At 33.1% G+C, this 15,012-nt stretch overlaps 2 protein-coding genes across 2 annotated transcripts; one reads left to right on the plus strand and one right to left on the minus strand.

Annotated features, from left to right (window-relative positions):
* Window positions 1-436: 436 nt before the first annotated feature.
* Window positions 437-10,255, minus strand: LOC132281236 (glutamate receptor 2.8-like). Its single transcript, XM_059782962.1, has 6 exons — window positions 10,020-10,255; window positions 2,557-2,824; window positions 1,903-1,987; window positions 1,678-1,782; window positions 1,198-1,532; window positions 437-853 (listed from the first exon to the last, which is right to left on the minus strand). The coding sequence occupies exons 1-6, from the start codon at window positions 10,253-10,255 to the stop codon at window positions 437-439; spliced, it is 1,446 nt and encodes a 481-aa protein (XP_059638945.1).
* Window positions 10,256-10,520: 265 nt separating this feature from the next.
* On the plus strand, window positions 10,521-13,735 carry LOC132281244 (glutamate receptor 3.5-like). Its single transcript, XM_059782970.1, has 4 exons — window positions 10,521-11,897; window positions 12,236-12,545; window positions 13,078-13,570; window positions 13,711-13,735. Exons 1-4 carry the CDS (start codon window positions 10,590-10,592, stop codon window positions 13,733-13,735), a joined length of 2,136 nt encoding a protein of 711 aa, XP_059638953.1. The 5' UTR covers window positions 10,521-10,589.
* Window positions 13,736-15,012: the final 1,277 nt, after the last annotated feature.

Genomic DNA, 15,012 nt, shown 5'->3' on the forward strand with positions numbered 1-15,012 from the left:
AACCTGTGAAGACAAGTTCCATCTGTCACTTCTTTATTATTACTGGGCGCAGGTGGCTATGATTGGTTAAACTCCCATATGTAACTTATTCCTTAATTGGTATCCAGACGCGCATTAAATGTGCACCACTGCAGCATCACCACTACCCGAGCAGAGGCATGGTTTGCCTTGGCCACCTGCTGCTACTATCTATCAGGAGGTTAAGTAAGAGGAGTAGAGGACCTTCCGTCACTTTTTTTTTTTTTTCTTTTTTTCATAGTTGGTAGTCAAATACACACTTACACTGAGAAACATTCATTATGGTACAATATTAAGGAAATTTAATCTGAAAAGCATTCATTGTGGTGCAATAGAGAACAATACATCTTTCTGAAATTGATAGAATTGAATATTTTTGGACAGCACCTTTGTATTTACAACATAGCTAGGTGTATATTTAATAAATTTTAATATAATTTGGCGCATCACCTGAGATCTGAGTCCATGCAGGATCTCTTGAATATGCAATATTATTCAAGAATCGCGTGAGTAAAAGTATCCTTTTCCAAACACTTACACGAGTTGGCGTGATGTTGCCTTCTAGAAGTACTTCATGGTGGTGCCGCAGATTGTTCAACAAGTGAACGATGAATAGTAATAAACAAATGGTAGAAATGGCAATGTAGAAGATGTATAGACCCCAGAAGTTCTGGAGGCTCAAGCTACGTCCCTTCTCCTTGGCAGTTTGAAAGTTCGAACAATCCCAGGAGGTAGGGCAGTACTCATCTTCCAATTGTTTCAAACTGCCATCCTCCATTAGTGTTAGAATGGCTTTAGAAACATTGGCAGCTATCGGAGAACCCTTTTGGAAGACCTGCGCATAGAGCAAGAGAAGATCTAACATTAACTTAGTTTGCATATGTAATTAATGGTAGATAAACATGGTTATATATATATCATTTTTATTTGGGTAAATTATAAGTACGTGGTTATATAGCTATTGTTTATGGATTAGTGATGAAGAAATTAAGGTGGTGTTCAAGAAACTAGAGGGATTCAAAATATATAGTGTTTGTTTTACTAATTACTATTGCTTTAAAAATAAATAAATAATAAAATAATAAAATAAAAAAAGATTATTTGAAGTCACCACTCACAAAGCCAAGTCCTCCGAATTTATATGTTGGTCCTGTGATCGTAAATAGATCGCCATATTGCTTGACATGCAATAGCTTCTGCATAAGGGACTTCAAGAAATGCCGCTGAGATACTGCCATCAATGAAAGATTCCAGGTATTGGCGTTTGGTGGCAATGTCGTCCCTGACGTTCTCCCTTTTGAAATGAAGTACGTTCACCAAGTAGTCTTTTACAACGCTATTGCCATAGCAGCCAACTACGGCATTGTCCTTAATGAGTGAGTCGACATTTGGACTCAGTCTTGAGATGGTAAGCATTGAAGAGAAATTGGCAGTGTAGCTTTGTGTTACGATCAACACCACAAAAAGCCATACCACCACCACCACTCGAGTATAGTTGTGTCGAATTCCTTCCCCTGCAAAATTTATTCATTTTATTCCCTAGTTATATCAAAATTTGTAACATATATGAAGACTATGAATACTATATCAAAACAATTTACAAATAATTAAATGGTTGAATCACACTAATATATGTTTAATGAAATGTTTTGTACTTACTGTGAGTAGAGAAAAGTGAAGAGAAGGTGGACCAAAGAACGTTGCCGAGTTGGTCCTTCCATGGGCCACAGAATTCTGGATTGGAGCGATGCTCCAATAACCAAACTATAAATATTGTGTATATCAAAATGGCCGCAGTCGCTATCCACAATTCCGTAGTGAAAGGGGTCAAAAACATCCATGCATTGGAAGTTTGGGGCTTCACTGTAGCCACCAATGACATACCTGGGGCAGTAAATAGTGCAATAAATTCCACAACTCCCCACCGTCTACCAAGCAACGTTATATCACCCACGGCAGCGTCGAAAGTCTTCAATTAAAAACAAAAATTTCACAATTGGGTATTTGTTAGAAATAAATGATTGGATGGAGGAGAAAACATCTTAGAGTGGGGTTAATAAAAATAAAAAGTCAACGGAACGCGTGAATGAGACTTCCAATAAATGTTAAAATAAAATATTGATGGTGACTGGTGAGTTAACAGTTTAGCAACGTTCTATTTATTTATTTTGGATGATTGAAAAAATAGTATAATTTCTGAAAAAAAAAAAAAAAAAAAAAAAAATTTAGATTAGTTATGTAGCAAATAAAGTTTATAAAATGACAAAAAGTTCAATTTATAGTAGAAAATTATAGACATATTTGAATTGCTAAACAAAAATTTGTTTTGCGTATAAAAATTTGAATAGAAATTGTAATTGCAAAATTTTATTGTGTATGGCTTGACACTAAATTGAGAAAAAATTCAAAATTTTTGAAAGTAGAAATCAATAATAAAGAGAAATCATGACTTTTTTTTCAAAAGAAATGTTCTCTTGACGGGATTAATATGTAATCAAAGACTTGATAGATAAAAGGTTGGAGATTGGTTTATTATACCTTGTCGACGACACAATTAACTAATTCATCATAGCTGCCTGCAAACTCCTCAAACTTGTAGGGTAAATCATATGTGGAACTCAAATTCTTCACCACTGCTCTGAATACATCGACGCAAAAACCAGTAAATTTCTTCTCATCTGAGTTCTTGGTGGGTTGTTCTACCTTTCCAAACTGGTCAGAAAAAGTGTTGACCGGAACTCCGCCTCTCATCGGATTTTCAACAGTAGGCATTGCCCATTCTTCAGCTTTAACATCTATCATTGCACTGAAAGTGAGAATGAATGAAGCATGAAATAGAATAGAAAGAGGTAGCCAAACTGTATTTAGGGTTCTCATTTGGAGGCAATTTTTTTTCTTCCTTTTTTTTTTTTTTTTTTTTTTTTTTTTTTTTTTTTTTTTTTTTTTTTTTTATAGTAAAAATGGTAAGTAGTATAAATAGAAGAAAAGAGTATACAAATTGGACTCCTATGGGAGCCAAATTAATTAGGTCCTTTAGACCAAGCCATCTTTTGATTTAGCAACAATTTCAATATATATATATATATATATATATATATATATATATATATATACATATCATTTGAGGCCCTATGACTTGTGCATTTTTGCGGCTTACGATATTAAAAATTCTGGGATATTTGTAGGTATTGTGTCCTAAGTGGAAAACAAATTCCTAACAGTTGTTCTTTCCTTTTTTAATGGTCTCAGTATTTCTTTTTCTGAACAACCTTCCAAATTCCGCAATCGATGTCGAATCCTAATATGGTAACTAAAATTATAACTCGACTAAGACTTGTTTTGACATAGAATATTGCCAATTACAAAATAATATTTCACTCTTTTCGTGTGGGAGATCGATATTCATTGGATACTTGTCGGACACGTATTCGACACTTTATATACAGGTTTGAAAATAAAAATAAATTTTGATTATTTTGGACACTTTCTCAATGATTTCAAACACTTCGCGACACTTCTTGTACACTTAAGTCGATATTTTCAAATACTTTCAAATATTTCTAACACTACTCTACTGGTAATCTTGAACATAATATGAACACATTCTAAACACATGGGAGGAGCGCGTGTAATAAAAGAATTTTTGAGGGAAGAAATCATCACAAAGAACTGTTCTTACCCGAATCTGCACCAACGATATATGGGTAAATGAATTCTGGCTATTTTCAAATAGATCGGGATCGGCGGATATCTGAAATGGAAAGTCAATCTATCTATATGTGTGTTAATATCTAGAGTAGAATCATATGAAGGGGATGTTATTTTTTTATATCTAACCAATTTGATGAATTACTCTTATAGATTTATTTGTGACCCTCGAGGAGTCGTATGAGGTGAAAATCTCTTGTACGGTTCTGTAATAGCGATGGAAACAGTGGTGTTATCACCGACTATGATTATCTAATAGTTCAAGTGGTTAATTCTTTTTCTTAATGTGTTGTATGTTGTATTCACGATAATCTTATTTCTTTCGATGGAGAGGGGGTTCACCTTATATTTCTACATCAAGGATCCGACTTGTATCAAAGATACTAATAGGAATTGAACCATTATGGCAAGGAAAAATTCGATATGTCTTCTTTGAAAAAAATGAAGCACTTTCATTATTATTCATTGTTATTAAGCGAAATTTTTTGTTAATTGTTTTCGAGCCTACTTTACCCCATAGAGATATTGAATAGAACGGGATATTTTTTTTGCCGCTATAATTTTGAAAATGAACGCTTATTACTTTCTTATTGAAATTGGGTTTCCTCCATGATTGTCCATCATCAAGAAGGATTCTAAGTGAGTGAAACCTCTCGCCTTCATATTGCCGTCCCCCTCCAAGACCACCGGACTGAAATTGCGTCGGCCAAGTCGTCGGATAACTGCTACTAGGGCTCATCGGAATGGAGCTCGATCTAATACCCTCCTTCCATTGGGCTTTATTGTAGTCCCAATTTGGGCTTGTTTTGGCCAAAGACCCACTATGTATGCCCAGTCCAGTCTTGGGAGGGTTTTGTTACGTTTTCCTTACCCCCAGGATGGGGGTCTGAAAATTTTCCAAATGACCTCAATTTTCAATTCTACTTGATTTGGTCAAGTTTGACTCTAGTATTATTACCATCAACATCATAATAACTAAATATCGTAAATAGCAAGTGTTTGATTATTTAGAGTTTTGGATTTAGACTGTTGAAATCTCAATATTTGTACTTAGTAGTTCCTCCGTGCATTTTCTTTTAGGTCCTATAATTTATTCATCAATAGTAGTAGTGCACTACAATGATTAGAAAGAAACTTTGTCTTTATTACAGCTGTGCTTGAATAATCACTACGGCATGTTAGAATTATTTAGATGCTTATATCGATATTTCAATTTCTTTCAACTCTACTGATCAACAAAATATGGCTGTTGGGTACCCTAACTAAATTAAACATATTGCTTCTTGATTTTGTACAATATAATGGCAAACTTAATGCACAAGGTTTCATTTGAAGAATTGTTTCCTTATTTTGAATTTATATAGTCATGATATAATAATTGAAAAAAGGTTAGCCCTTGTCGTCTTGATTTTGTATCTAGGGTTAATTTTGCACCCTATTGAATCATACAGACTATTTCACTATGATACCCCTAATTAGGTTAATTCTCTACCTTCTGCAATCAACTTGAAACGTCTCTCTACTTTGTTAGTGATCATTTTTTTTTTTTTTAATTTGATAAATGAAAAAGGGTCAATAATAATAAAATAAAATAAAAAGCCTTAACTTTCAAGGTTTTGGTCAACTATTAGTATGTACTATTGGGGTGTAGCTAACATACATTCAATTACTATTTTACCCCTCAATAATGAAAATTAAAAAGAACATTGGTTGTAAAAGACCCCTTAGTAACAAAATAATAAAAATAAAAATAAAAATATCAAGGGTCTTATGGTATGTCTTCTACTTCCTAAAGTGGAAGGTGAGGGTTAAAGTTTCCAAAAGGGTAAAAAGTGGGTGTGTGAGTGGTGTGTGTGTGTGTTTCTAATTAATGAAAAAATTAAAATAAAAATAAATAGGATGAATTATTTACATTATGGGGTCGATTCGGGAAAAGTCAATACAAACTCTTAGTATAAAAATAGTAAATGAATTACAGATTTATAATAATATTACTCAATACATGTATATAAATAAAAATTCATATTTTTATATACCTATTTTTTTAAAATTTGAGGCCGTATCATTTTGTATCTGTGTGTCCTGTGTCCATATTACATAAACACCCTACCAATCCCGTTCTCCACTCAGAAAAAAACAAAAAAAAACAACAATATTTTACCAATTGTTGTGCCTAGCTTTGAAAGATAGATGACATATAAACTAGTTTAGAACAATTATAAATGAATTGAACAACAATATTATTAATCTATAATTAAGTTAAATATTATTTTTATTTAAATATATTTTTTTATCTCACTAATTGTTCATAGTCCCGCAGAAACAATTTTTTTAAACCGTTACTGGGAGTCGTGGAGTACTTGTTAAGAAAACTTGAAATTCACAAAGTCGTCAAAATGAAATGTTCAAATCACAAAGCCCTGGAATTAATTTTATATAAGGTGGAAGCATGGATGGTACTTGCGCCAATTGACCAGTTCTGGATTAATTATTTAAGACTAAATTGTACACAGACCAATTCAACTTAATTAAAGATTTTGGATTCTTTTTGTTGATTTTTCATCCTACTATAATTTCTTGGTGAAGGTCAGTCAATGAACCTCTCTCTCTCACTCTCACTCTTCGTAGATTTGTGTTCAAACCCGCGTGGCATAGAAGAATTTGAATATACACTCCCATCCGAGTACCATAGATTCATGAGAAACGTGTTTTATTCTAAAAGACATATTTCTTTAATGCTATGAAATGAGAGACGAAGTTCATAAAGCATATACGCAATTTTTTAAATTTTACTACTACCCCTTAGGTATTACCAAATATCATATTAAAATATTTTTCAAAAATTAATATCACCAACATTATAAATAGGGGCAGATTCAGAACTTTAGGTAAGGGGGTAAGACTAAAATTTTGTAATAATTTCAAGAGGGTATTAACAATATTTTATGAGTATGTATTGAAAAATAAATAAATAAATAAATAAATAAATAAATTATCCTATCTTACTCGCAAACGTTTGATCAATTTTTCACTCACACCCCAAAAATTACTTTTTAGATTTGTCACACCACTTTTACATATAATAATACATTGTCACCCCTTTGACATTTCAAAATCCCCTTTAATTCTAAAAAAATATTTAAAATACCAAAATACTCATGCCTCTTCCCAAATTAATTCATCTTCCCAAATTAGTTCATCTATATATACAGAGAGAGAAAACAAGAACCTCCTTATTTTCTCTCTTTATTAGCTCGCGTTCATGACATCAAATCTAAAATATGTGTTGTTCCTAACTTCCCCAAGCCAAATATGTATATATTTTCGCTTAATCTCACAAATGAACCTTATTTCTCTGTGTTTAATTATTAACCGGTTGGAATTAATCACTTAATAGTGCTTATTAATTGCCTAATAACAGGGATTATGTTTTAAGACATCATGGCGCTCTTACTCGACCCAAAGGCCTTCAAAGACACCATCGACTTGTTCGTTCATCATTGAAATCAGTGATTCAAGATTATCAAGAAAAAAAAAACATTATTGCAATAGCTTCATTGATATCAATGATTCAAGATTATCCAAAGTGAATAATTTATTATTGCAGAGTACCGGTTGATGCGATCAAACATCAAAGTGTCTATGTGCGAGTATAGCAATTGAATTGATTCAAGATTAGTAGATCAAAGAGAGAGAAAACCCTACAAAAATGAATAAATAAATTAATGCAATTGTTATGTGAAAATGAGATTTGTGAGGGACGCATTGACCATTGGTCCAGCGATCATAACAGCTACTGGGTCGCGATCGCAACCCACACCTAATGTCGATCTCTACGACCAAAGGGGTATCCACCATGTTCGGTGGCGAAAAGTAGGGGTAAAAGCAACCAAGGGTCGCGCCATAGACAGCAATGACCGTTGTTGAAGGATTCAGCAACCTATGCTCCCTGTATCAGAAAAGCAACCAAGTTTGGTTGTTGCTTTTGGGCAGCGACTGGTCCAAGGTTGTTAAAATCGGGATTCTAGGCAGAATCGTTTTGGGCTCCGTAGAATCGGAATCGTAGAATCGGATCGTGAATCGTAAGATTCTACCAAATTGTGAAAAACAATTGAAACTAACTTCTTAAACAATAAGATCTGTAAAATATAACAAAAATGAGGTCAAAACACATAATATTACATATCCATGAGTTCACAAATCTCAAATCCTAACAATATTTCAAAATCCGAATATAAATAAAAGAGAATATAACTCAAAATAACATGAATTTACAAATCTCAAATCTTAACCCATCCATCTCCAAAGTTAGAAAATAAAATTACATATCAAAAGTAAACCTTTTTTTTTTTTTTTTTTTTTTTTTTTTTTTTTTTTTTTTTAACTCTATACAATTTTTTTTTTTTCGAAAACTGAAGAAATAAAAAGACCTTTTTGTCCACCAATCCAAGTGTTACGGTGTATGTGACTTTATTAGTCACAAGTATGAAATTAATCAAGAGTTAGCACAACAAAATATGAACCACGCGTTAACTTGATCTCATTATATTATCAATTTAGACTACAAGATTATACATTGGCTGGCATATTCGGCAAGTCTTTTAAGCTTTTAAATTATTTTTAATTTTTAATATATATGATAAGCCTTCAAAAAAAAATTAGTCAAATGAAACCAAAATTTGCCTAAACCTGTTAGTCACGAGTATGCATCCTTGAGATATAATTGATCATTTTAATTTTTTATAATTAAACACAAAAATATATTATGAAACATCAACATGCATGGTAAAAATAATTGATATATATACATATATATATTTCTTTTTCTGCCACTAATGAAAAATAATTTATATTTTATAGAATAAATATTTAACTTTGTATAATACACTTGGACCAGGCCTCTTTTATTTTGTAGCCCAGAAGAAACCAACCAAAAAATAAAAGAAAGCCCAAAAATAAAGGCCCAAACAACCAATTTCGTAGAATCGGTAGAATCGTGTAGAATCGTACGACCTCCGATTCTACGATTCTACCCCCGATTCTACTAATTAAACAATTCTGCTGCGATTTGACTCGACGATTCTACGACTCAGAATCGCGATTTTGACAACCATGGACTGGTCGGCGTGAGAATGGCGGTGACTTGCTCGCCACCATGGCTGCTGCAGGTTGCCGCCAGCAACAGTCTTCCTATCCTACATTTGCTGCGAGGTCAGTGACCTTTCTTTTTCTTCATTCCAGTCCTCTATCAAGTCCCTCTTCCTCTCCCTCGCCTACTCCATACTCTCCGGCCATAGCTCCTCAAAACCACATCACTGCTGTATTCTCCAGCAAAATTGTTAAAAGTGAGGAAGATATGAGTGGGAGTATTAATTAGGGGTATAATGGTACTTTACATATTGATGTCCATATATAGAAATTAGAGTTTTTAAGGGACATGCAATTAATACATTGTTCCCTTTTAAAATTACTAACTTGTTTTTTTAGTTTAAATATGTATATTTAAAATTACTAATTTGTCTTTTTTAGTTTAAATATGTATAGTTACCAAATTTAAAAAATTAAAAAAATATAAAGGATAATGATGAAAAGATAAGCCTTATTTGTTTTGACTTTTAAAAGTAGACAACTAATTTAGCACATCTAAAAATGACATAGTGGATCGAGGTAATATTTTAAAATAAATAGAAATTAAAAAATTAAAGGCAAAGTTATCTTAAAAATAATCTAAGTTATAATTATTTTTAAAAAATATTTGAGAGTAATATTTGACCAAAGTCACCAAACTTACTTAAAGTGTTACTGAAATTAACTCAAAATAATAATAATAATAAAATGAGATGGAGTTGGTAACAAGTTTGTTACTTTCACAATTAAATGAACATTTATTTCTCTTATAACAATACACTTAAGAAATGATTGTTTTGATTGGTTAGACAGGAAAAATACTAGTGGATTACCCCAGTTGTTTTTATTTTATTTTATTTATTTTTTATTTTTCAGAATATTCTGAATCCATTCTCAGCTGAACATACCATATAATGGTAATTTTAATTTTCCAAATTAAATGAAGCGAAACCCAATCTTTATTTGGCTAATTTCCACACGTCGAGCGACTTTTGAAGCCATGTGGAATAAGTCTTATGCATGCTTGGACCATAGGCCGAAATTTCCCCCCACACCTCTTTCTAACAGTGTTTTATACATGTATATAAATATATTATATATTAGGAATAACGGTATCCATCCAGCATAGATTATGAGTTTAAAGCCAATAATGACTTTCCTACTACTCATCTCCAACTTGAATATTGCTACTTTCAGACCCAGTTGTTTGTTTTTTCATGTCTTCATCTCCTTCCTTCTTTTTCTTTCTCATGGATTCATTGCTGAAGCTCACAAAGTAACTATACAAATCGGTGCCATCACTGATGTTGATTCTCGTATCGGCAAAGAAAAAAAGATGGCCATGAAAATAGCATTTCACAACTTCAACAAGAAGTCCGAACTTCACAAGCTCTCTCTTCATTTTCGAAATTCTGGCAGTGACCCCATCCGATCAGCTCATGCTGGTTAGTAATTAGTTATTTTCTTTGCCTTTTCTGAAATTCTCTCTGCCAATCAAGTCATCATGAACATCTGCATAGATTTATATATGTGTAGTTATGTACATATGTTTGGAATGGTATATATATGCACCTAATTCTACTCGAGTCAAATAAGTACCTTCATGAATATGTAGACTCACATGAAAGTATATATCTAATTAATATTATTTCTTAGTTAGATTTTTTTTTTTTCGTTAAGAAGCAGTTTCCAAGTATATAATTGAATGTAATAAGGTAGTGTATTTATATAAATTAATGTTTATGGGGTTTCTGAATTTTGCTACAGCTGAAGAGCTGATTAAGGAGAAACAAGTCCAAGTGATTATGGGCATGGAGACATGGGAGGAAGCCGCTTTAGTGGCAGACATCGGATCCCGAGCTCGAGTCCCAGTTCTTTCATTTGTAACCGTTCCATTTACACCAGCATTGGTGCGGCTTGGATGGCCTTTCTTGGTGCAAATGGTTACAGATGACTCCGAACAAATGAATTGCATTGCAGCTATTGTTCAATCCTTCAATTGGCGAAGAAGCGTTGTAGTTATCTATGAAGAAGACATCCATGGAAGTGATTCCAGGAAGCTAACCCTGTTATCCAAGGCCCTTAAAAATGTTGGGTCGGATATAGACTATCATCTGGTGCTTCCACCATTTTCTGATCTATCAAATCCTCAGCAGTCCATAAATAAGGAGCTGTCTAAGTTAGAAAACACCACAAAATCTAGGGTGTTTATTTTTCTACAGTCATCATTACCGCTGACAAATCTTTTGTTCAGTGAAGCGAAGAAAATGAGCTTTATGCAAAAAGACTCGGTGTGGATAATTGCAGACACCACCAGAAGCCTTCTGAATTCTGTCAGCCCTCCTGCTGTCTCTGCCATGGAAGGTACTCTTGGAATTAACCCCTACTATTCCGAAAATAGCAGTTCTTTCAAACACTTTCATGAGCAGTTTCAGCAAAATTTCCAATTAGATTATCCCGAGGAAGATAACACTGAGCCTGGAATTCATGCGCTACGAGCTTATGATAGCATTATGACTATTACACAGGCGATAGTGAAATCAGCTGGTAAAATGAATTCCTCAAAAATGTTGGAAAGTATTTTATCAAGCAACTTCACAGGTTTAAGTGGAGAATTGCGATTTGAAGAGGGAAGACTTTCAAGCTACCAAAAATTTAGTATAGTGAACTTTGGCAATCAGGAAAACAATAACCTTGGCTTTTGGTCATCAGAGTTGGGGTTCTCAGATAGCCCTAGTACCATGAAAAAATTGGCTGGTTTCGCGGAGGTGTTAAGGCCTGGGGACCCAAAGCGAATCCTGAGAGAAGGGGTGATACTAGCCGATCTTTATGCAAGACCAATGAATATTGCAGTTCCTGGTATAGTCTCTTTTAAGGAATTCCTTAGCCCAGACAAGAAGAGGTTTACTGGTTTTTGTATCAGTGTTTATGAGGAGGTGAAAAAGATTTTGGAGGACGATCATATTTATAGTCTACCGTCTACTACAGAATTTCACCAGTACAATGGAAGCTACAATGATTTGGTTGAATCGGTTCATAACGAGGTAATCACACATCACCTGATCTCTTGACCATTTTCAAACATCTGTCAATTTAATTAATTAGTTAGCCATTTAGTTTCAAGTTTAGTACAAGTTACACCTTTATTAGTTCTAACCTGACCATCCAAATGTGACTTTGTTGGGGTGATGAGAAATCCTTATTTGATTTTGAATGTATTACAACGTATCTGGATGAAAGATCATATATATATATATATATATATATATATATATATTTTTTTTTTTTAATATTCTCAATTCAAATTTTTTTCCTGCTCTTCCAACTATATATATGTTGCTGATATGTGGGTTTTCTACTTGTCGATAAAAATTGATGGAAGACTTTTGATGCTGCTGTTGGTGACATAACGATAACAACTGAGCGTTGGGACCAAGTGGAATTTACAGTACCTTTTATCGAGTCAGGTTTGCTTATAGTAGTTCCAGTGAAGCCAAGAACTTCAAAAGCATGGTTGTTTCTGAAGCCTTTCACCATGAAAATGTGGGTGGCGACGGGGGCAATCTTCTTCTACACAATGTTCATAGTTTGGTTCTTGGAGCAACGTTCCAATCCAGAATTTAGTGGCCCATGGAAGGAACAACTTGGCAATGTGCTTTGGTTCACCTTCTCTACTCTGTTCTTTGCTCACAGTAAGTATATTATCAAGTTAAACAGCAATCACAGAATTAACAGTACCATTTTATTTATGCTTAGATTTGGAGGCAAGCTAAGTTTTTAATTTTTTTTTACTTTCCCAAAAAAAAAAAAAAAACGTTTTTAACTTTTTTTTCAATTTAGGTAAATTCTCTCACACACCCTTAAATGCTCACTAGGAGGCTTTTTGGAGGCAGGGTTATGAGGAACTATTTGTAATAAATGCTTTCCTTTGTATTTTTTTCTTTAGATATTTTAAATTAAAATGGACACATGTCATTATTTTATAATATGTCACATCAGTAGTGAGAAGTATTATTATTATTTAATAATTAAGAACATAAATATCCAATAGCATGCCCCAATTTGGAGAGATTTCAAAGAAAATAGACTTCATGATGCTACCATTAGCCCAATTAGGAGGTAAATACTTATAAATATAATTGCATATACGCAAAAAAATGAAATCCCAATACTTTTCTACTTACATGGATATATACGAATAAAATTTTATTTTTGATTTTGAAGGGGAGAAGATTAAAAGCAACTATACTCGAACCGTGATCGTGGTGTGGCTTTTTGTGGTGTTGATCTTAATAGAAAGCTACGCTGCGAGCCTCACTTCAATGCTCACCTTCTCAAGACTCCAGTCACCTGTGAGAGATATCGAGTGGATAAAGACAACAAATGCAATAGTGGGGTGCGATGGTGCTGCATTTGTTAGGAAGTACTTGGAGGAAGATGAGCTTTTTGAACCAGGTAACATCATTGACATCGGCAGCGAAAGCGAGTTCCAGACTGCATTCAAGAATGGCAGGATTCAAGCAGCAGTTCTTGAAGTGCCTCATGCCAAAGTTTTTGTCAACAAACACTGCAAGCAGTACGCGTATGGCGATGGATCATTCACCAGAAGATTTGGAGGATTAGGCTTCGTGAGTAGTAGTGAATGGAACTCTTTCCACTCATTTCATTCTCTAATATCTCCAAGTTATTTGCTACACCAAAAAAAAAAAAACATACTTCAGACAATTTTTTATTTTTTCAGCTATACTACATATATATATATATATATATATATATATATATATATATATCACAATTCCGTTAATACATTTGGGATAACTGATTGTAATTAAATTATTGTTCATGCTTTCCGTGCAGGTCTTTCAAAAAGGTTCTACATTAGCTGCTAATGTTTCTAGAGCCATTCTTAAACTATCAGAAAATGGAAAGATAAAAGAATTAGAGAAACAGTTGTTTACTCCCTCCTCGGAGTGTTTGAAGTCCCAAACTATCGAAGAAAATGATAGCTTGACCATTGAGGACTTCTTAGGCTTCTATGTAATCTATGCAGCCACTTCCACCATTTGCTTTCTACTATATTTATTGAAAAGGAAAATGGGGAAAATTGGGCCAACTCCAGAGAGCGCTCCAACTTCTGGTGGTCAGATTCAAATGACTTAAGCACCTAATTTATATTGGTCAAGTAGAAAGAAAAAAAAAAAAAAAAACAACTTGCGATTTCTTTTGTATAATTTGTATAAATGAATATAAATGGTTCTTCTTTCATTTATAATGATCACTTTCTATAATTAATTGCTGAAATTTAACCCATGGAACGAACTCTTGGTCTTATGTTATTTTCATTTAAATAATCTTGCGGACTTATTTAATTTATGAGTTTCAATCTGCATTCTTGGAGACTTGGTCCAACAAGTTTCTTTTTTAATATTTCTTTTAAGGAAAATTAGATTTTGCTGATCAATTAAAATTTAAAAATTTTACTTTACAATGAAGGAAGTAACCAAACTTAAAAATTAATTGTCATTGCTCATGAGGACCAATTGAGGGTAATTTGATCAAATAAAAAATAAAAGATTTGAGATATGAGTCCATTTAATTTAGGGAATTGATTTATAAATTTAGTTTTATATACTGTTATGTTGTAAATGAAACAACGCAAGAGAAAATTCACAATTTTTCATGGCATCAGGTGCACTTTTCTCATAAATCTTTTCAGAGTTTTCTCTCTCTAGCTCATTCCAATCTTTTTTAATTCTTCCATCAATACCGTTGAGAATGATTATCCTCCATATTTTCTTACGTCATTCTGATAATTCAAGTAATGTTCTTGTGTCCAATTAGCTTGGTAGTGATAATTATATCCTGGCAAAGTGCAATGTTAAGTGGGGTGTCATGGTGATACTACTGTTGGGATTTATATGTCCTGGTATAGCAAATTCCTGTTTGGATTAAAGTGACATATGTTCCTGACGTTTATGAAATATTTATGTTTTATACAATTGGTGAATTCAATGTATTATATTTCGATTCATTATAGAATTGATAGTGTCTATTTGATTACAAGAGATATTTATATATATGTTTGTGATGGCAATCAATGCATGATATATAAATAGTAATCATAAATGGTTCATAGTCGGTAATTATGGATGGACTCAT

The sequence above is a fragment of the Cornus florida genome, unplaced genomic scaffold, assembly GCF_030987335.1.
Source record: "Cornus florida cultivar Cherokee Brave unplaced genomic scaffold, ASM3098733v1 CherokeeBrave_3.0.0_Hap2_Chr01, whole genome shotgun sequence".
NCBI lineage: Eukaryota > Viridiplantae > Streptophyta > Magnoliopsida > Cornales > Cornaceae > Cornus > Cornus florida.

Coding starts and splice junctions, on each gene's coding strand:
- LOC132281236 (XM_059782962.1), bottom strand. CDS start 10,255: ATGAAGAGAGAGCTTGTGAAGTTCGGACTTCTTGTTGAAGTTGTGAAA. Junction 1,988..2,556: donor TTAATTGTGTCGTCGACAAG/GTATAATAAACC, acceptor TTTTAATTGAAG/ACTTTCGACGCTGCCGTGGG. Junction 1,783..1,902: donor TGCACTATTTACTGCCCCAG/GTATGTCATTGG, acceptor CAATATTTATAG/TTTGGTTATTGGAGCATCGC.
- LOC132281244 (XM_059782970.1), top strand. CDS start 10,590: ATGTTTATGGGGTTTCTGAATTTTGCTACAGCTGAAGAGCTGATTAAG. Junction 11,898..12,235: donor TTGAATCGGTTCATAACGAG/GTAATCACACAT, acceptor AATTGATGGAAG/ACTTTTGATGCTGCTGTTGG. Junction 12,546..13,077: donor TACTCTGTTCTTTGCTCACA/GTAAGTATATTA, acceptor TTGATTTTGAAG/GGGAGAAGATTAAAAGCAAC.